Raw genomic sequence first — 22,476 nt, forward strand, 5'->3', positions numbered from 1 at the left:
CTCCTGCCACCGCCGCTGAGCCCACCCCAACCGCCGCTGAACCCACTCCAGTAGCCCACGAGCCCTTTGAACCCCTAAGTCTCCCAAAATATTTTTCGGGGGGGGGAAGGGTATCCGTGGGTGGGAAAGATGGGGATGGGCTCGGAGACCTGCCATGGCCGACCACGGCCCCTGACCCGCCATGGCCGTCCAAGGCTCCTGACCCTCCATGGCCATCCAAGGCTCCGGACCCGCCGTGGCCATCCCTGGCTCCGGACCCGCCATGGCCTGCCAAGGCTCCTGACCCGCCATGGCCTGCCAAGGCTCCTGACCCGCCATGGCCTGCCAAGGCTCCTGACCCGCCATGGCCTGCCAGGGCTCCTGACCCTCCATGGCCTGCCAAGGCTCCTGACCCACCATGGTTCATGGATCCGCCCTGGAGACCTCCGTTCCAGTCCGCTCCTCTCCCTGCACCTGCATGAGTTCTCCAGGGCGCCCACCCCTTCTACGGCGCGAGGTCGCGCCTACCGGGAGGGGGAGGTACTGTCACAGTTCCCTTGTCTCCCGGACTCCATTTCCCATGATCCTCTTGTCTCCACACCTGCACTCACTTCCCTCGTCATCTCCCCATCAGCACTCATCACCTGCACCTGGACTTCCTCTTCAGCACTCCCTATATAATGGACTCACTCCCTTCACTCCCGGTCCGTTCTTATTGTTAGCTTTCCGCGTGTTAGTGTTGTGTTTCTGCTCCTACGTTCATTAAAGACCCTTACTTTGTGGATTACCGTGTATTGCCTCATCCCTGCAGCACCACACGTAACACTTCTCTATAACACCATATAGATTCAAAATTCATTAGATTATTATTTATCTTATAAAAAACGATTACATTACTACAATTCTGGATTTTACCACTGCTGTAAACACCCTTACCACACCACTATCATTTCTTTGTTATATCTGATTTTTTTCTACTAATGTATATATCCATTTTTGCTTGTCCCAACAAAAAAAATTGAACAACTGACATTTACCGTCATCTTTTAAAATCAAAAATGAAAATCTGTACAGAAATCACTTCATTTAAACCATCGAAAAGCTTTTTCAAAATTTCAAACAAAGGCTTTATCCTAAAACAACAAATAAAACAATGAAAAACAGTCTCTCTTTCAGAACAAAAAGAACATTCTTGACTTGAGTCAGGATTTGAAATAAAACATTGACTCCAATTTAGGGCTGCCCCCTAATAGTCGACTAACACCGTGTCCTAACCAGATGCGTCGCAACGCCGCGACATGCGATAAAAGGTATCTTTTCCATGTTAATCAGAGTTTTTGTCCTAACCAGCCGTGACGGCGACACGTGAATATTCTATTTTAGAAATGACTTCTATTTCGCCAGTTTCGTTTTTTTCCGTAAGTAGAATAGGGAAGGCATAGGACATTTAGTGTAAGCTTTCTGAAGAATACAAAAGTACGGTTTTGGCGGAACCACTTGGAAGGTGATCATTTGTTTATATAAAGCATATACATTTACTTTTTTTTTTTTTCGAAAATGACCAATCGTTAGACCCTTATTCCTCATCTGGTATTGTTTAAAGCCCTTTGAAGCGGCATTGAAACTGTAATTTTGACCTTCAACCGTTTGGAGGCCATTGAAGTCCACTATAAGGAGAAAAATCCTGGAAAGTTTTCATCAAAAACCTTAATTTCTTTTCGACTGAAGAAAGAAGAACATGGACATCTTGGATGACATGGGGGTGAGTAAATTATCAGGAAAATTTTATTTGAAAGTGGACTAATCCTTTAACGGACAGCAACATTCAGGTGGCAGTAGGTTGTAGGGCTCACAGTTTGTAAATAGTTTTTTTTAGAATATGTATATACTATTTATTATTATTATCATTGTATTTATTTATGTAAATATTGTACTATATAATATTATTTAGGCTATGTATATATTGTGTGTATTTCTCTCTCCCTCTCTATCTATATCTACACATTATTTATATGTATTCAAGTTTGTTTATTGATTCATGTGTCTTTTGTTTCTCTTGCATTCATTTATAACAATAAATTAATTTAGTTTCTCCAAATCAGCCCCTGTCATTATTTTCACAGACATGTCTTTTTATTCTGAGGTAAAATTTGAGGTAACACTTTATTTTGATAGTCCATCTGTTGACACTCTACTAGTTATCAGTACTCATATAGTAGCATGTCAACAGTGCATCAGTTGACATTCAACAACATTGTTTCAACAGACAAGTAACATACATTCAACTAACTGCCTGTAGATTATAAGGCGCATTTTAATTTCTAATCTATAGATTTTACAAAAAGTGCATGCTGACTGTCAGTATTTATTTCGCAACAGGTTGTTAACTAGTAGTCAGCTGACTTTCTGTAGATTGTGTTACCATCCTCTAAGTTGTCTACTAACTACTTAAAATCAATCTGTCAGTTGAAAGTCTACAGTCATGTCAACGTATGATCAAGAGCATATTATATCATCCTTACTTAAGGGTCTCAAGTGCATCAAATTAATAATTATTTAACCATTTCATTTTTATCAAGATCACTAGTTTATTATCTGTTGATAGTCAACTAAACATTGGTTGTGCATCTGTTGCTTGTCAACTAGTCTAAAGTTTACGTTCAGAAGATCATTAGTAGACATTCTTAACTAAGCATTTGTAGATATATTTTAGGACTATCCAATTAAAGTGAAAAACAGTTGATAACAGTTGAAAGTCTATAAGCTATCAACAGAAAACATACAGCCATCCATTAATTATATGCAAGATATTTACCGTTTAAAATGAGAAGTTAATACCAGACTATGAACTACAATAGAACCAACACTACAGACAGGATATTAGAGAAAGTTGTTTTATTAACAATATATTTATACAAACCCATTGTTCACTAGGGCATCAGATCTGAACAGTCTAATTATGTTGTATCAAACTTTACTTGAATTAACATTACATAAAACAAAAAAAAAACAACAAAATAAAATAAACATGCTGCACTGGCAGCACTACAAATAATCAAACAAGTCTCTACCATGTCATCGTAGGGGCAAAGCAACTTGAACTTTAAATTATGAAAAACAAAACGTATCTACTTACAATCTACTCAAACTTAGCTAACATCCTGTTTCCTACATTCAGTCTTTCTTTGCAGAAAAGGGGATGAGCTGTTTGTTATTTTACAATATTTTTCAGTCATCAGTGCTAGTATCAGTGCTGGAGTCCAGCATCATGGCCTGTGGCTCCTCATCTCCAGTGGCCATTATCTCCATGTTCCCATCTGTCAAATGATAAAACAAACACAAATAATGTTTAGAGCGTAACTTCACCCTCAGCTCTGCACTTTTATCCACTGCATAACTTTATAGAATGTTTATTTTTGTTAATTATTAATTATTAATGTGGTGAAGATTACATTGTGTCTAAAGAGACATTGCAGAACTACAAATAATGTGTACAAAATCTCATAGGTTTGATTTCACATACAAAAAGAAGGAGAGGCTTATCATAAGGCTATCAGATCTGAACTGTGATTATGTGTAGCAAAAATGAAATGAAAAAACAAACAAACTAACTAACATGCTGCACTGCACTGCCACCACTACAATTAATGAAAGTCTTTACTATGCAGTGTTATTGGATGAACTGTAGGGGAAAAAAAAAAAAAACTTCAATTCAAATTTATTGTCCCTAGGCCAACAACACCAAAGCAAAATAAAATAAATAATAAAAATAATAAAATAAAATAACAAAAAATATGTAAAATATGAAAATAAAAATTAATTAATTCTGCCTTTCATGATAGTAAGGGGGTCTTAAACTGATCTGTGGTTACTTACATTCCTTATGTCCTTGAGAAGTCTTCCAAGTACACCATGTTTATGTCTTCTGGCTAACCAGTAAGTCCACTCAATGAAGCAGAGCTGTTTTTTTAAGGCCTTCTCAGACCGATTCCCCCGCATACGCCAAATTTCCCTCTTATATGTCTGCCACGCTCTCTCAATGTTTTGAGTGTGTAGTCCTGTTTGAGGATCTACATAATTCTGGCTGTGGTTGACTCTCACATGCTTGTAGCCCTCCTGAGAAAGGCTGGTGTATGCTCTCCACTCATCACTCACTACAAGACTTTCTCTTTTTACATGTTTTTTGATGATTGGAACAAGGGTTTCCTTGTTTCTTTTTTTCACAAGGCGAAGAATTGGACGTCTGCTTGCAGCTTTGATTTCAAGTATACCAAAAACCCATATTCTCTTTCTCTTCCAGGTGTTACCAAAGCGTCCTCTTGCATACTACAAAAAAAAGTATGAACAGTGTTAGAAAATAATCAAAATAATCTCTTGACCATGTAAAAGTATATTACTAGTTAGGAGTAATTACATGATAATACTTTTTCCATCCAAAACTTTTTAAAATTCCATATAATACAATAAATATGCTTACGATATAAGAAAATAAGAAAAAGTAAACCAAATTTGTATTAACTGATTGACAGCTTTGGGGAAAGTGATGTCCACCCTCACTACTTATATCTATCCTAAACTATGATGCACATATTGATGTCAGCTCTTTCTGGTTCTACAATATGTAACACATTTCATCAAGTGCATTGCATTTAGATTACATTACCTTGCGTTTATGGCAGAACTTGCTCTCATCAATGTGAACTATGACATTAACTCCACCAACTTTTTGCCTCTTTTTCTTTCTGTGCTTTTCCAGGCTTTTTACACAAATTCTTCTGAGTTTCTTTGACATCATAGAAAGTGTTGCTGTGCTCTTTGCAATGCCATCTTGAAGCATGTCTACTTGCCGTAGATGTAAACCCTGTGCGAATCTACAAAGGATCAACATTAACAAAAATGATGACCATTAAATAAGAACAGTATATTTTCACATAAAGAAATCATAATAGCAAAGCATATTAATAATAAACAAAGCATAATTTGTATATTTTATTTTGGACACTAGTTTTTTGACTCTTGACATTACTGCTGAAATTCAACCATAGCTAACTAAAAAGTACAGTATAGTACAGTAACTAGAATTGATGCTCATTGCAACACGGTGCCACATCAAAGTCACCATCATAATCTTCTGTGAGAAGCCAAAATCTTTGAAAAAGAAATTGACATACTTAAAATTATGGTCAAAATATATTTATATGTTTATTATAACAAGCAAAATATCAAAACATGGTGACATATTACAGGACAGGCTTTTGCAATAGAATATGCTATGCTATTGACCACAATATATTTTTTAATCCATGCCAACATAAACTATGATAACATGTGCTGTAGTGCAATTGTGTTCTATGCACTCAAGCACTACACACATAGTGTAAAATGCAAAATATTGTACTTATGTAATAAACTTGCATTGCTTACCTATGTATGTACTTCATCCATGTGAATAGACTGCAGTGTGATTGTGAGAAGAGTGACTTTGACCTAACACTTCTTTTCAACCGTCCACATCTTTTACGTCGACACTCCCTGGGATTTTTTAAAACATGAAATTGTATGATAAACCCAGAAATGTTTTAACATGTTTTTTTCAACACACACACACACACACACACACACACATTGTTGTGAGGGGCAGCCCAGAGAGAAACTATAAGAACCGAATTACACCGAATTAAATACCACATATTTGATATACTTTAATGCAAAATAGCAATGGTAATCATAGAAAAATACCAACATAGCAATGGTTATTAGGGAAAAAATGGAAAAAAATACTTAATGTTGGGCTTCTAATTATAAACAAACACGAAATGCACAGACACTCTTATTTTGAAATATCTGTTTTTACTACTTCCAGCCGCTCCTTCAAACAATTGGATCAAAATGTATTCTTGTAATAATAAGGAGAAAATCATATCTACAAGGTTGTGTCTATTGCAAAACAAAATATGGAACCATAGTTTACAAGAATTTATTCTTACCAGATGACATAATCCTTGGTCTGGGAGGCAACCATGTTCATTTTATGCCCACAGTTCTTGCATTTAATTTTGCGTTTCAGCAAGCCAATCATTTGCAACCATTTTATCAATTTTAAACATGATTTTTTAGTTTCTCTAGCATAAACCTTTGTCAAAAGTTTTCTTTCCAGTGAATTCATAAAGCCGCCAGATCGAGCTAGTAGGCTAACTGTTTGTCAATTAAACGTCCAAGACAACCCAAAAATTAAAAACTGGCGCACTTTCATTTCATTGGCTAAATATGTTATCAGATACACCTACCACGGTTGAGTGTTGGCAGAGTTGTCACGTGATCGAGCACTTCAACAATCGGATTGGCTAAGTCGCACTCCCTGAAAATTTGGTTGTCCAGATGGTAAGAGTTAACTCCATTGAGAAACATTGTTCTTATTTCTTTTTGAAATTGGTTGTTATTACTTGCATGTAAACCAAAATCGTTATCAATTTTCTTTTCAGCATCAACATAACATGTTTGATCCAGAGCATTCAGTACACCGCCCCCCATCTGGCAATGGGAGCAGTGCGCTGGGTACCATGCATTTTACCCGGGCAAAGGCACGGAGGGGAAATACCGAGGGCGAAGTAGAAGATTCCACAAACAAAAGTGGTAAGTTGTGTTTATAAATGTTAAAGTAGTTTACATGAGGCTGATATTTAGCGTGACGCAATAATATATACAAAGTCAATTAAAAGACGCGAATGAACACAAATTCGCGCCAGACGATGCGTCACGGGAGTATGCGTCCGACAGAATTGAAAGTGATTCAACTCACTGATTAATGTATTCCTTATTTTTTCTCTAATTTGTTGGTCTAAACACGCTAGACAAAAGGTATAACGTTAGCTGTTGACTTTTGACTCTGTGCTTGAGGGTCTTCTGATGTATTACAATTTTTTCATGTCATGTTTTGCAGCTGCTAAGATGGACAGTCTCAAGCCTGTTAAACAACATATTCTCTGGAAGAAGAAGGCTGAGATGCTCCAGTCTCGGGTGGATGAGCTGGAGGAGGAAAATGGCTTACTCAAGAAGCAACTTGAAGAGAAGTCTGCACAAGAACAAGGTATGTATAAAAAATAAACACGTTTATGTGAAAATAATTAAATTTAAAACTACATGGCGCTGATTTTTGTCCATAATGTTTAATTGAAACAAAAAAGGGTTGCCTTCAATATTATAATAGTTATAGTAAAGTTCTACACAATGCAGCTTGAAAATAGAACACTACTGTATTTTTTTCTTTTTGTATATATCAAACCTAAGAGACTTTGTACACATTATTTGTAATTCTGCAATGTCTCTTTAGACACAATGTAATCTCCACCACATTAATAATCAACAATAATAAACAATCTATAATGTTATGCAGTGGGTATAAGTGCAGAGCTGAGGGTGTTTAGTGTTGGGTATCATTGAATATCAGCCAGCTACATAAAAACTGGACTCATTTAAGAGCTGTTTGTGTGCAAAATAGAGCTGCATAATTCTGGATAAATTGAGACTTTTTTTTTTTTTTTTAATGAAGGTTGTAGTTCTCTCACAATTCTAAAGAAAAATATTAGACAACTAAACAAAATCTCATGGAATTTATAAATGGAATGATTCAATGACTCACTCAAGATTTACTTGTTTTATTATTGGATGAATCAGTGTTTTTGAATGAATCTCTTGAATGAATGATTCAAAGACAAATACATTTTTAACAGCCACTTTCGCCACCTAAAAAAAATAAAATAAAAAATGTTGCACACCCAGGAATAGATGGAATTGAACTTGAATTTTACAACTACCTGATTCCTGACCTTAAGTATCCGATTCTGGAATTGGACTTGATTTTCGATTCCCAGTTCGAGGTAAGTTACGCTCTAAACATTATTTGTGTTTGTTTTATCATTTGACAGATGGGAACATGGAGATAATGGCCACTGGAGATGAGGAGCCACAGGCCATGATGCTGGACTCCAGCACTGATACTAGCACTGATTCAAGCTCTGATGACTCCAGCTCCAGCTCTACCTCTGACTCTTCGGTTGAGGAAAAGAAGAAAAAGAAGTATAAAAAGAAAAATGGCAAGAAGAGAAGTAAAAAAAGAAAGAAGGAAAACAAAAAAATGAAGAGGTCAGGCAGAAAAGGAGAGCGAGGTATGGTAGGCTCTTAAGACATGCTGTACTTATTTAGGTATTAGCCTAGGTGTTTAGGTTATCATTTGTATCTTACCTGATAGCACACGTACATGTAGACAGCAGATGCTTTCCAGATCAAGAGATCATTAACAGACATCTTACAGACTTACGTGTGCTATCTGGGTTAGTGGCTTTTTAACTGGATTTGAGGCATTGTGCACACTATCCCGCAACATCACTCTTATCATCTCTCTTTTGAATGACATGAAATAAACATGTCAAAAGCTTAACTGTTCTGTTTGTTTTTCTTGATGTTGAACATTTGTTTTCATATGTTTTGAATGAAGTAAATAAAGACAGACTGTGTATGCACTTACTTATTATGGCTGGATGAGGTGAAGCTGTAATTAATCATTAAATATAAAGAATATGCTGGCTAGTTTTTACCTCATTTTTAAACCAATAATAAGCAAATAGTCTTGCCTTAATTAGCAGACTGCCCTCACACTATAAAATACAACAGATGTTCTAAATCAAAGACACACACCTTAATCTAAGTTGTAACTTTCCTTTTGAAGAGAACATTTTTGGGAAACACTGTGGCTAACCCTGCAACTAAGACACCACACAAGACACAACATAGAACTCATTGGTGATTTATTCAAATTGTTTTCTTTTCAGTTGCCTCAATTTCAGATGTGGTGAAAAGATATCTGCGTGTCCTCAAACTTGTGCAAAAAGGCTTCAGGATGACCGCAGCCTTCAAGAAGGCTCACGTTTCAAGAAATGCTGTGAAAGACACGGCAGCGATTGCAGAGATTTACATAGCAGACAAAAGTGTCCTAGACCAGTTCAAGGGTAAATACACACTTTTGAAACTAGTCAAGTCAAGTCACCTTTATTTATATAGCGCTTTTTACAATGTAGATTGTGTCAAAGCAGCTTTACATTGATAACTGGTACATTGTTTGGCTGCACAGCAGCTCTTAAAGAATAGTGTCAATGCAGGCAGATCAAAGCACTGTTGAATATCAAATGTCAAGTCAAGTGTCCCCAACTAAGCAAGCCAGAGGCGACAGCGGCAAGGAACCCAAACTCCATCAGGTGACATCAGGTGGCAGACAAGTGGCAAATTGGTGTTAAAATGGAGAAAAAAACTTTGGGAGAAACCAGGCTTAGTCGGGGGGCCAGTTCTCCTCTTGCCAACAGTGCTTTGTTACAATTCAGGTTGCTATCATAAGTCCAATAGGATCGCAACATTAAAAGTATTTATTTCAGTTCCATCCAATTGAGGATCGAACTAGCACAACTTTGTCAAAAAAAAATAGCTGGTGAACTGGCAGAAAAGATCATTGAAATGAAAAATAACAAACAGCTCATCCCCTTTTCTGCAAAGAAAGACTGAATGTAGGAAACAGGATGTTAGCTAAGTTTGAGTAGATTGTAAGTAGATACGTTTTGTTTTTCATAATTTAAAGTTCAAGTTGCTTTGCCCCTACGATGACATGGTAGAGACTTGTTTGATTATTTGTAGTGCTGCCAGTGCAGCATATTTATTTTATTTTGTTGTTTTTTTTTTGTTTGTTTTATGTAATGTTAATTCAAGTAAAGTTTGATACAACATAATTAGACTGTTCAGATCTGATGCCCTAGTGAACAATGGGTTTGTATAAATATATTGTTAATAAAACAACTTTCTCTAATATCCTGTCTGTAGTGTTGGTTTTATTGTAGTTCATAGTCTGGTATTAACTTCTCATTTTAAACGGTAAATATCTTGCATATAATTAATGGATGGCTGTATGTTTTCTGTTGATAGCTTATAGACTTTCAACTGTTATCAACTGTTTTTCACTTTAATTGGATAGTCCTAAAATATATCTACAAATGCTTAGTTAAGAATGTCTACTAATGATCTTCTGAACGTAAACTTTAGACTAGTTGACAAGCAACAGATGCACAACCAATGTTTAGCTGACTATCAACAGATAATAAACTAGTGATCTTGATAAAAATGAAATGGTTAAATAATTATTAATTTGATGCATTTGAGACCCTTAAGTAAGGATGATATAATATGCTCTTGATCATACGTTGACATGACTGTAGACTTTCAACTGACAGATTGATTTTGAGTAGTTGGTAGACAACTTAGAGGATGGTAACACAATCTACAGAAAGTCAGCTGACTACTAGTTAACAACCTGTTGCGAAATAAATACTGACAGTCAGCATGCACTTTTTGTAAAATCTATAGATTAGAAATTAAAATGTGCCTTATAATCTACAGGCAGTTAGTTGAATGTATGTTACTTGTCTGTTGAAACAATGTTGTTGAATGTCAACTGATGCACTGTTGACATGCTACTATATGAGTACTGATAACTAGTAGAGTGTCAACAGATGGACTATCAAAATAAAGTGTTACCAAATTGGATAGCTAAATAGGGGATTATACTTTGACAAATATTTAACAAGCTGTTGACGAAAGCGTGATCTGCGAGCAGCGACCGACGCCTCCTTTGAACTGTTGATTGAATTGACATTAAAACACCGAAAGCGGTAAGCATTAAAAAAAATCATTACCGATGAAAGCGGAGTAGAGCGGGCCCTTTAAATTTTCGCGTTGTTGTGACGACGCATGACACGTGACAACATTAACATGGCGGATGTAGTACGTCCGAATTCCATTCATACTACCCATATTCATACTATATAGACCTTATGTAGCCCTGCCCCTTTTCGCTCATTGTCTTTTGACTTCCGGTTTGTATTTCCACAGCGATCTTACATATTTATGAATGAACTGCTCATTTTAAAATCTTCCCGGTCTACTGACATTTGTTAAGACATCTGCTTTAAACATTACAATGCTCATGATAACTTTCATTAACTCTACAACAAGTAAATCCACTTCACCAGCTAATTATTCTTTGACAGCGATGCCATAGAAATGTACAGAGCTACCGCAAACATTCGTGTTGCCAGATCTTGCTAGAAATATCAGCGAACAAGAATAAGCCCATAATAAACCGAAATAAATCCAAATGCTTTATGCTGAAAATAAGACCAAAATATTGCGATTCATGTCTGCTCACTTTAATAACTCAGTTCACTCTATGAGACGAGTTTAAACAACAAGCCCAAATACGCTTATAATGAGTGATCATGGCAACACAGAAAGAGCACGGTCTGTATGAAACAGGCTGTACAAGCATAAACAAAAAACGATGCCTTCATCGGCTGTGTTAGTGTGTTTAGTTAAATTGCTGAAAATAGCGACTGTTTTGTCACTGTAATTTGGTCACAATAACAGATGCCAGATCGTCACTATGGTTTCCAAGCTGTCAATCATTGCATTTTCGAGAGTGAGTCGTGTTCCGTACACACATGTAACGATAATTTAGGGGATTCACTCCCGCATTTAAATGCGGTTGTCACTCCTGAAACTTACAGTGTGTACGTTGCCATGTAGACATGTAGTAGCCTATGGCCACATACACACTGTAAGTTTCAGGAGTGACAACCGCATTTAAATGCGGGAGTGAATCTCCTAAATTATCGTTACATGTGTGTACGGAACACGACTCACTCTCGAAAATGCAATTGACAGCTTGGAAACCATAGCGACGTTCTGGCGTCTCTCATGTTTGGTATCCGTTATTGTGACCAAAGTAATATTATAGTGACAAAACACTCGTTATTTTCAGCAATTTAACTAAACACACTAACACAGTCGACGGAGGCGTCGTGTTTGGTTTATGCTTGTAGGCTATAGCCAGTTTCACACAGCGTGAGGTACTCATTCTGTGTTGCCATGGTCACTCATTATAAGCTTTTTAGGCTTGTTGTTTAAGCTCGTCTCATAAAGCAAACAGGTTTATGGAGAATGCGGTTGTCACTCCCGTATTTTAATGAACTGAGTGTGTACAGAACAAGATTAAGCACTAAAAGGTGAACTGACAACCGAATTTAGCGGCAGTGTGTACGTGGCCTATGCGATTTCGGACGCAGCCATGTATCTGCTGTGCACTTGCCAACAGAGCCCGTCCATGCTCTCTTCTGATTGGCTGTGGTTTTTGATTGATTTTATCACTTCTCATTTTCATGTCATGTCTAGTGTGGACAGTCAAATTGCTCATCGCTGTAATCTTATCACATCGCGTCTGGTTAGGACGTAACCGTTAGTCGATTAGAATAGGCTTGGTCAAGCAAGATTTTATTAGTTGGTTAGTCGCAGAAAAAGAAAAAAATTTCCACAGGAAGTGGTGAAGTCACGCAGTCCATGAGGGACAGATCATTAACAGCAGGAAATCCAAACATTCGCATATCATTCATTATTCATCGACCTCAAATATGGCTTATCCCTTGAAACATGTAAGTAGTAGCAACTTTACAAGTCTACTCGCTCTAATGTTAGCCTAGTCCTAGATAAATACGCTATTTGGTGCATATCCTAGTGTTTGTGTGGAGAGCGCACAACATGGAGACGCCAGTGCGATCACGTTTGCATTTTAAAATATTCTGTCATTTTAGTCATACAGATAAGAGTAATGCAAACTGTAAAGGGTCTACTTTTATTTTAATCAGGATGCGCTTTCAGCTGTTTTGGTCTCAGTGAATTTGAGCACAAAATGAACTGAAACTCAGTGTTTACACAAGAATGTATCTATAGAAAGCATGAAATGTCTACTTTTAAATGAACCAATTCAACTGGAAAAGCTATTCTCAGATTATGTAATCCGTATAGACCTTGTACGTATTTATGAATGATCTGCTCGTTTTAAATTCTTCCCGGTCTACTGACATTTGTTAAGACGTCTGCTTTAAACATTACATTTATTCTTTGACAGCGATGCCATATATAGAGCTACCGCAAAAACTGAAGTTCAAAGACAATATTATAAAGATGGCAGCGCGCTTGTTTCTCTAGTGCATAAGGTCTATAAAACATGCATATAGGCGAGTTCACTACTGCAGAGATGACGAGTCAGCATCGTTGTGCAGCCAAAAACACAGAAAACAAAAAAAATATTCAAATGTTTAGACAGTCGTCTTCTGTTTTTTTTTTTTTATGTCATAATCATTACTTTTGAGCGCTGATTAGGCTATGTTTTCTATACAGTATATCACAGAAGTGAGCACACCTCACATTTTTGTAAATATTTTATTATATATTTTCATGTGACAACACTGAAGAAATGACACTTTGCTACAATGTAATGTAGTGAGTGTACAGCTTGTATAACAGTGTAAATTTGCTGTCCCATCAAAATAACTCAACACACAGCCATTAATGTCTAAACCGCTGGCCACACAAGTGAGTACACCCCTAAGTGAAAATGTACAAATTGGGCCCAATTAGCCTTTTTTTCTCCCCGGTGTTATGTTAGTGTTACAAGGGGTGCTTCTCAATATCCCTCCTCGTTTCCTCACTCCTCCGTCCTCCATTCTATGACCTGGAAACCAATCAAGCTCAGCCATCTTGAAGGATATCTCAATTCTCTAACTGCACCGTGAGGAGGCGAGGAACGAGGAGGTTTCCCGAGGAGTTATGAGCAAGGATACACAGGTGAATCCTTTGCGGAAGTCTTTCTCGTAGAGAAACCTGACACACGCATAAATTCTCCTCCCCCTTCATATCTGTCACAATAATTTAAATGTATGCTTTAATGTATGCAGTTTAAATAAACTTTACATCTCACATATGTCAATGGGGCATCTTGTTTTATTAATATTTATTATATTTTTTTTAAATATCCAAACTTTAACATGTAGTGAACAGCACATTCCAGGGCCCAGTTTATGGCCGGGCCCCTCTCTGTCCGTAACAGCGGACAAAGGTTTGCTACATTTTGATTGGATCTTGGTGGACTAACACAAACAAACTGTCCAACGCCATCAGATAAAGATGTAAGGACAACATCCAGACCTCTCTTAGAGGGCAAGAAGAAGACCTCTTGTACCAAGCCTGGGAAGGACAGGACTTCTCATTGGTCCACATGCAGTTTCTGCCCTTCACCCATCTAGAGACTACTTCCTAAGGTTGGCCAGAGACTGCCATAAAAATTCCTTGGGACCTCAGCAGCAATGGGTGAAGCAAAGAGAGATCACAAAGATCCATTCAAAACTATGTTTGAAAACCTTAGAACTGATGCAAACTACACATCCATTTCATACTTATTCACAGGAATAAGTATTCTCAGTGACAGCTATTTGTAGTGCAACATCTGACACAGATTCAGCTGTTAATGTACAATTGAATGAAAGCATGACGGTTCAATCTTCTTCCATCATGTTTAGTCTCTATTTGTTTAGAATATTGCCAAAGGTATTCTGGTGGTGGTTTGGAAAGTGAGAAATGCATTGGTAAACTTTAAAGACACTGTAAAGACTTCCAACTTTGTGCTTTATGCAAATGAGTTCCACAGGGGAAAGAAGGGTGGGCCACACTATGTGTGTCCCCTCTGATGCCAGCAGCCAATCACAGCACTCGAATGGAGAAGCGCCAAACTGCAATCTCCTCCTCATCGGAAAGGGATAAAGGTACCCTTTCAACAGACATTCCTTGTTCTGAGTCTGCCCTTCAAAGGGGAAAGACATAACAGATATACCGTTCTGGGTCTCAACTCTGTAAGGAGTGAGACATTAACAGATACACCGTTCTGAGTCTGTCCTGCACGGGGATAGGCATTGACAGATACATTCTCGTTCTGAGCCTCTGGTTCGTCCAGAGAGACAACAACAGATCCCATGATCTGAGTCTACAGCTGGCGAGGCAGCAACAGAGACGACCACGTTCTGAGCCTCCAGCCTGTGAGGAAAGAGACATTAACAAACACTACGTTCAGAGTTTCCGTCCAGCGAGACAGTAACGACATCTGCAACAAGGTTAAGCTCAGGAGAGCAAACCTTCACTCCAAGGTACCTTCGTCTGCGTGTTCCAGATTGTTAAGGACCTTCTGCACCTACACCAGGGCCTCATCTGCGTGTTCCAGATTTTAGGACCCTTTGGTGCTTCCGGAGATCAGCATCCCGCAGAGCTTCGTGTTCAAGACTGTTGAAACAGATTCTGGCTCCTCTCCCCACTGCATTGTCACCCAGCACAACCAGTGGAAGACGTCACCGTCATCGGACTCAACCACATGGAACGTAAATATCACTTAACCAAACCTCTTTCCAGAGACCTTGGCATTGTTGTATATTATCAGTATATAATTTCCTAATTCCCATTAGATGTAATATAGCTGATGTTAGTTAATAACAAATAATCTTTCGTTTATTTGTTTAGTGCATAATAAGGTTCTCCACCTTATTATTTTTCAGAGAAACAGTTTATCTTTCCATAAGATAACGTAACTCTTCTATAGCCACACCAACTTAATCACTTGTATTTTATGTATCTTATGCACTTTATTCCTTTATCATTCATGGTATTCATTTAGTAGTTGTGTTAGTTATTCTTGTTTATCTTTTGTTAATAAAATTTATTTTATTACACTTGTGTCTTCCTTGTGCTGATAATACAGAAAAGGCTCTACAAGTTAGCAATCTCACCAATCTTTCAGATAAATCAGCTGACCACTTTACATTAATTCTAAATGAATGAAAGCCCCTTTTGGGAGTGTTCTCATACTGCCAAGGTAAAGACCTTGACTGGTGCCCTGAACTAGGAAAAGGGGGGAAGTGGTCATCTGATGTACTCATAACCACACCTTAAGAGACGTGTGATCCAAAAATTACAACGTCAGTGGTGACGTGAGTACCAATCCCTATTTTGCTTCGCATCCTTGGATGGGCGAAAGTAAAAATCACTACAAACAACATGTGGGTAGATCCCTCGAGAGCAGCTCATGACGCTTTGGAGTGAGGATATATAATTTCACTTGATTCAATTCCTCCGTCATCGCTTCTTTTCCTTGTGTCCTTCCCTCGCATCCTGAAGGGGTGGAGCTAAGACGCGAGGAAAGGAAGCGAGGAAAGAAAACGAGGATGCACAAATAAGAATTGAGAAGCACCCAAGGTCTCAGGTGTGAATGGGGAGCAAGTGTGTTAAATTTGGTGTTATCACTCTCACTCTCTCATACTAGTCACTGGAAGTTCAACATTGGTGGAGGGAATGCATAGAGTTTTTACCACACAAACACTAGAAGCCACAAGTTAGATGTCCACTATCACCATCAAAAGTATGCAAGTAAGTGTTTGCATTATGTTCATATAAAGTTAATTAAACAGTTGAGATCGACTACAAGACTGGACATTGGTGTGCGTAAAGCATGTGTTGCATATCCAAGCCAAATCCAAGCCAGCTATAGGAGCTGTTGAAACATTTTGAATGGGTGCACAAAACAAATTTCTCTTTGAATTACAAACCATTCAGAATGCACACGTTCGGTATGCTACACATGCACCTCATTTTGTTCTGCAACGGTCACTTTCCAGCAGAAAGACACCAGAGAATAGGTAAGCACAATCAGTCCTGACTGTATTAATTGTTTTTGCCCATGTAACATTAAATGTCACTTTAGATGTGTATTGTTTCATGTATTTTAAAGTTTTTCTGGATTAGTTTCAAACTGAAATGTGTAGAAATTAACTGAGTAAATGCTGTAAATGTATTGTTGAATGTTACTTGATGTTACTGTTTGTTTGCTCATTTAATTTGGGAACAGACAGTTTGACTGACAGATGAAGACTGAAGTCCTGCAGCACTAAAAAAATGACTAAAATCACATGTAAAATGAGTAAAAGGACAAATAGTAAGGTCTTTTTTTGTTCTTTCTTTTTATTGTGTCCTCTGTGATGTGACATTATTTGTGTAGCATGCAGTACATTGGCACTGGAGTTATTTTCATATAGATCAGACTAACAGATCTGAAACATTCGATTTTAAAAGACTTTGTTCAATTATTTACACATTTTTATCTCTCAATTTTCTTCCGACTGTCTGCACACCAGCACTGAGATTTAACAGCCCATGATTATTCACATGTTTATCATATGTCATCGACAGTCTTGTAGATATTTTTTGGTTTGTAATAAAGCATGAAACATGTACATTAATCATGTTGTTTTGAAGTTAAGATCATTTCACAGATACTCGCATGAAGAACTGAAATCTTTAATCCTCTTAGTGTATTTGAAGAAGTTCTCTTCTGACTGTGAAATGTGGAGAATCTCAGAGAATCTAAGTCTCATTTTAGAGGTATTTATTCAAACTCTCAATAGCATTCAGTTTTGAGTATTTATTCCATTCATCTGTTATCTCAACACACCCCTCAAATGTTTTATTGTATTGCTTTTCAAGATCTTTCTGGAATCTGCACACAAACCACTTCCAGTAGGGCAGTTCAGAGAGATCAGGAGTGATACTCCAGTCTGCATAAACTCCTCCTGCGCTTCTGTAATCTCTATATAACACGTTATCATCTGAGTCACTTGGATAAAAATATAGAGTGCTGCTTGTTACTGCTGATGTGCAGATATGGGTAGAGAAGATATTATTTCTGTAATATTTTTCATTTAGTCCAATATTACGGTGGAAAGGAACACTGTGATCTCCATGATGGTTTTCTATGGTGTTGGTGCAGATGGCTCCACAGAACGGACACTGAACCCAACAGCACTGACAGAAGTGATCAATCAGAAGCTCATCTGGTCTGAACTTATGGTCCAGATTTACAGGAAAAGTCTCTGTGTTGAATCTACTGCTGATGTCAGACATTATAGCAGGGAGTTCTTGTCTTATCACATCTTCTAGAAGGTTGAAATCATCAAAATCATCATGTTTCTCTCCACTGAGGTCTTTTTCAGAGAAGATCAGCACATCTGAGAGCTGCTGTGTGAAACAATTCATCCACAAACCAACAGCTCCTCTGTTCACTTGAACATGTTCAGTAGATTCATGTTCTGCTTCCATTATCTTCTGCTGCAGGAGTTCAATGTTCTTCTTCATCTTGGGTAAAACACTGACACTGAACTTATCAGTGACATACTGACTGACTTCATCTCTGATGAAACTCTTGAAGTGATCTTTGGGATTCTGAATGTAGTTCATGTATTTGTCAAAATCCTCCTCTTCTGCCAGTGTCTTCAGGATGTGTTTCTCCAGATTTGATCTGTTTCCATTCAGTGATTCACAGTTTGATCTCATTTCATCAGCCAGATCTCTGGCAGTCTTCTTGTAGACACTCTGTTCAATGGGCTCTTTAAGTTTCTGACAGACGATCTCTCCAAAAATGGCAACTGATTTTGCTCCATGACAGTATTTCTGGAAAATACTGTAGTACTCTTCTCTTTTCTTCCTAACATATATTGCTTCCTTGAACTTTCTGTGTTGGTCGGATATCATCTTGTTTGCTCTCTTACAGATGGAAAGAACCAAATCCACAAAGAATTCCTTCTTGAACACATATTTCACTCGTCCTTCCTCATGTTCTGTTACTCTCTTCTTGATGTAATCTGTGAGTTGTTGAATGTAGCTGATGTTATAGCCCATCTCTGAAATGTTAAATGACTGAATCATTCTGTCTGTCTCCTGAGCAACATCTGTGACAAATGATTTGATTTCAGCTTCACTCTCTTGAGACAGAGTTCGGAAGTATCCAAATGCTGCTTTAACGCTTATGAAAAAATTGTTTATAGCCCTTATAACCGGATGTTTTGTGGATTTTTTGAAAATAATATATTCAAAATAACTGGACACTGTGAAAATCTTGATGTACTCACTCTCCTCTTTAATGTGGTCTTCAGGGAGGATCTCTCTCACATCTCTCATTATGTCAATGTCTTTGATTGGAGGAATTTCTGTGAAGATCTTCTTCACACTCTGTTCCCAAAACAGATCAAACTCTTTATTTAGTGCTTCTTCATCATTTGCTTTGTTTTTGAGTTTTAAGACAATTTCTTTACTCTTTTCATAGAGAGTGTTTTCATGATTTGTCCTCTGAGTGTAAGTCTTTATCTTCAGTGTTTCTTCATTATTTCCTTTGTCTTTGTTTGAAAAGAGCAAAGAACTTGCCTTAAACCTCAGGTTTTCATGATCTGTCCTCTGAGCATCAGTCTTTTTCTTCAGGTCTTGCTGATGAAGACTCTCATTTAATTTCTTTTTTGTTTCTTTCACAATGTTTTCCTGAAGCTCTTTGACTTTGATTTCAAATGATGTTTTCCATTTAATCAGTGTGTCTTTATCTTTGTCTTTCTCAAAGAAATCAGACATTGACTTTTCCACTTCTTCACTTGTCTTCTTTAGTTCTGTTTGAAGATCAGTTTCCTCAATCTCATGAATTGCTTCATTTTCTAATTTGTTGTGTAGTTTGTTCTCAATTCCCATCATGGCACTACGAAGACTCCAGGACCACTTGCTGTATTTTCTCTCCAGTTTCCTGTAGGCTGAAATCTCCAGAGAATTTTGAAAACTGAAGACGAAACGTTCATTCAGTAAAGACTCCCAGAGATCTTTAATACGATCTTTCAGGTGTCTCAGCATCATTCCATCTGGTTTTGAGGCATGAAAAAAAAGAATAGTTTTCTTTAGTTCTTGAATATTCTCACAGTATGATGGGTTTGGTGGTGCCATGGGTGGGCTGCCCTCCCAGAGCTGAGCAAAATACTTCACATCATTCTCAACATCAAATTCAATGACATCACTGAAACATTCTGCATCACACACTTCATCTTTAGCAGTGAGTTTTGTTATCTTATCCAATGTCTCCTGCAGTCGTCTCCTTCCCTCCATGTTTTTCTCTCCAGCTGTGATGTCTGAAACATTCTGATGCACAAACACACATCTGGGATTCAGTCTGACCTTCTTCATTCTCTGCAAAGCCTGAACAACAATTTGAAGAATGTCCTGCATCTCAGATGGGTTTTCTCCAAAGATGTTGATCAAGGTCAGATTTGCAAGACCAACAACAAATGTGGCCAATTCATTGTCATGATGTCTTGTTGATCTTCCAGCAAGTTCAAGAGCATGAAGACCCTCAGTATCAACAACCAGAATATAGTCAGAGTTCATCTGTGTTTTCATCTCCTCTGACACTTTGACCAGCTGCATGAAAGCTCCTCTGGTGCACCTGCCAGCACTGACGGCAAACTGGAGTCCAAACATGGCATTCAGCATGGTGGATTTCCCAGAGCTCTGAAGCCCTAAAACTGACAGCACAAAGACTCTCTGGTCTCCCAGTTTCTGGATGAGTTCATCTAGAACAGCAGAGATCCAGATCACAGGAACATGAGCAGCATCTCCATCCATCAGCTCCAGTGGAAATCCAGAGATCATCATCTCTGCTGCAAGACTCGGGAGAGAAGAGAAGTCAAACTGCAGGTCTTTCTTGTTCTTCTTCACAGATGAACATGATTCATAGATCTGACCGATCTCCCTCATGATGTGCTCCAAACCAAAGGCTGCAGCTTGAAGTTCCTCAGATATTCTCTCAAGTTCTGCTTGTTTAGCTGTCATTTTGTCTAGTTCATGTTTCACTTTCAGTTTTAAAACCATTGACCATGTTTCTTCATATTTGTAATGAAGAACAGAAAAGTCAGCTGAAATATATTCATCCAGGAGGATTTTGAGCCATTTAATGAAAAACACCTTCTCATATTCAGCATCTGAGTTCACTTCCTTAATAAAGATCTTCATAAACTCACTGATGTCAGATTCATGCTGCTGTTCACGGATTTCCTTCATCTCTGTTTGTTTTCTACTGATGTCCATTTCTACTTCATCCCCTTCAGGTTGATGTAATTCTTTGTTCTTCTGACTCCACTGATGCCACAGTTTCCCCTGATGAGGCAGAACTGATTCTTTGATTTCTGTCAGATCTTTCTTCTCCAGCAAACTCATCATCTGCTGTGCTGCTTCTCTTCCTCTCATGCAGTCTTCATTGTCTTCTTCATCTACTCTGATGTCTGAGTGTTTGGACACATCTTCAAGTCTGAAAGTGGACGATGATTCTGAGAAACAATCGTTTATAGCTCTTCTGAGTTCTTCAGATACATCCGACTGATTTCTGTCTTTCAGCCCAATCCTATATTTGTTTTTCATCACAGTTACAGCAGAATTATCCTCAGTAAAAAGACAAATGAGTGGCTTTGAGTCCTTGAAGAGTTGTTGAAGTTTCATTATGTTTTTGTCATTCTTGTCCAGCCTTGGTAGAAGAACAACATTGACTGAGGACATTTCAGTGAGGATCTGCAGCTGTTTCTCATGATCTCCTGCATCACCGTGTAGATTACAGAACGCAATACAGTCAGTGAATTGATCATCATATGATCCAGAGGGGCAGAACCAGGCGATCTCCACCACTCCATCCATCAGGACTCTGGTTCTGCTGCTGCCTGAGCAGTTCCTGTGGAAGAACGTGTTGTGTTTCTCATTGATCAGACTGTTCATCAGCTGAGACTTGGATGAAGACACAGAACCAAACCTGAAGAAAAACACCATTGGAGTTTGTGCCTTGTAGATTGGATGGTTTTGACTAATGATTTCATTGTTGGGTTTTTTTATCTTCCAGCTCTTGTTGATTTGTCTAAATGTCCAGAGAGGAAACTCAATCTGTTGTGTGAATGGATCAGGAACAAGCAGAGGCAGAGCGTACTGACACTGGGACAGTTTAGTGACCATCAGCTGCTTTAGGAAACCATCAGCACAATGAAACACGGCCATCTGAATATCCATCTGGTGAATTTGTTCAGATTGACTAGTTCCTTCAGTAGACACTGGCCTTACATTGAAAAAAAAATCATGAGAATCAGCCTCTTCTCTAAATGAGTCACAGCTGCCTTGTTCATTGTAACATTCCTCAATGGTCTCTTTAGTTTTAATGTATCTTGCTCTGTAGTTTGACATCAGTAGTTTTTGTAGGAAAATCTGAATCAGCTCCTCTTCAGCAGAAGTATCTTGGGTCTGTAATGAATGTTCAGTAATCTGAAGAACATCTGTAGCTCTCAGTTTATTGTGATGTCTGCCTTCAAGATTAAGTCTGTGAAATAGATTCATTTTTTTAATAAACACTTCCTGATGTAGGTGTTGATCTGTACTGACTTCTGATGTTCCACAGTGCTTGTTTTCGGCCTGTTAGAAAAAAAAAAAAGGTTCATTTACTTTGATCATTTTGTTTTGCTCTTAAATAATATTATTCCAGTTTAGTGGAATTCTCTTAAATCTATCACACTATGATTGATGTTCTATGAGTAATATTGTCACAAGTGAGGCTCCCGCACTTCCTCCCCCGCACCACCGGAGGGAGCCTTCACCGGAATATTGATAACCTTCATTCAGACTACATTTCCCATAGGCCCTCATTCCTGGGACTGATTGCACAGACACCTGCACCACATCACACTCACA

At 38.1% G+C, this 22,476-nt stretch overlaps 3 protein-coding genes across 4 annotated transcripts in view; 1 reads left to right on the plus strand and 2 right to left on the minus strand.

Moving 5' to 3' along the window:
- The window catches only part of LOC127510036 (uncharacterized), a 109,814-nt gene that overhangs the window by 74,938 nt on the left and 12,400 nt on the right, over positions 1-22,476 (plus strand). The gene's annotated exons all lie outside the window — the stretch shown is intronic.
- On the minus strand, positions 2,860-6,611 carry LOC127509986 (uncharacterized). Of its 2 annotated transcripts, XM_051889426.1 has the most exons (5): positions 5,967-6,611; positions 5,404-5,511; positions 4,643-4,850; positions 3,856-4,305; positions 2,860-3,296 (listed from the first exon to the last, which is right to left on the minus strand). In XM_051889426.1, the coding sequence occupies exons 1-5, from the start codon at positions 6,143-6,145 to the stop codon at positions 3,279-3,281; spliced, it is 963 nt and encodes a 320-aa protein (XP_051745386.1). In that variant the 5' UTR covers positions 6,146-6,611; the 3' UTR covers positions 2,860-3,278. The 2 variants fall into 2 exon arrangements, with proteins under 2 accessions (XP_051745386.1, XP_051745385.1); XM_051889425.1 differs by lacking the exon at positions 2,860-3,296 and having other exon boundaries at positions 3,312-4,305.
- Positions 16,914-20,511, minus strand: LOC127510186 (interferon-induced very large GTPase 1-like). The gene has a single exon (XM_051889752.1). The coding sequence runs from the start codon at positions 20,509-20,511 to the stop codon at positions 17,326-17,328; it is 3,186 nt and encodes a 1,061-aa protein (XP_051745712.1). The 3' UTR covers positions 16,914-17,325.

This window comes from Ctenopharyngodon idella, chromosome 3, assembly GCF_019924925.1.
Source record: "Ctenopharyngodon idella isolate HZGC_01 chromosome 3, HZGC01, whole genome shotgun sequence".
In the NCBI taxonomy this organism is placed as follows: Eukaryota; Metazoa; Chordata; class Actinopteri; order Cypriniformes; family Xenocyprididae; genus Ctenopharyngodon; species Ctenopharyngodon idella.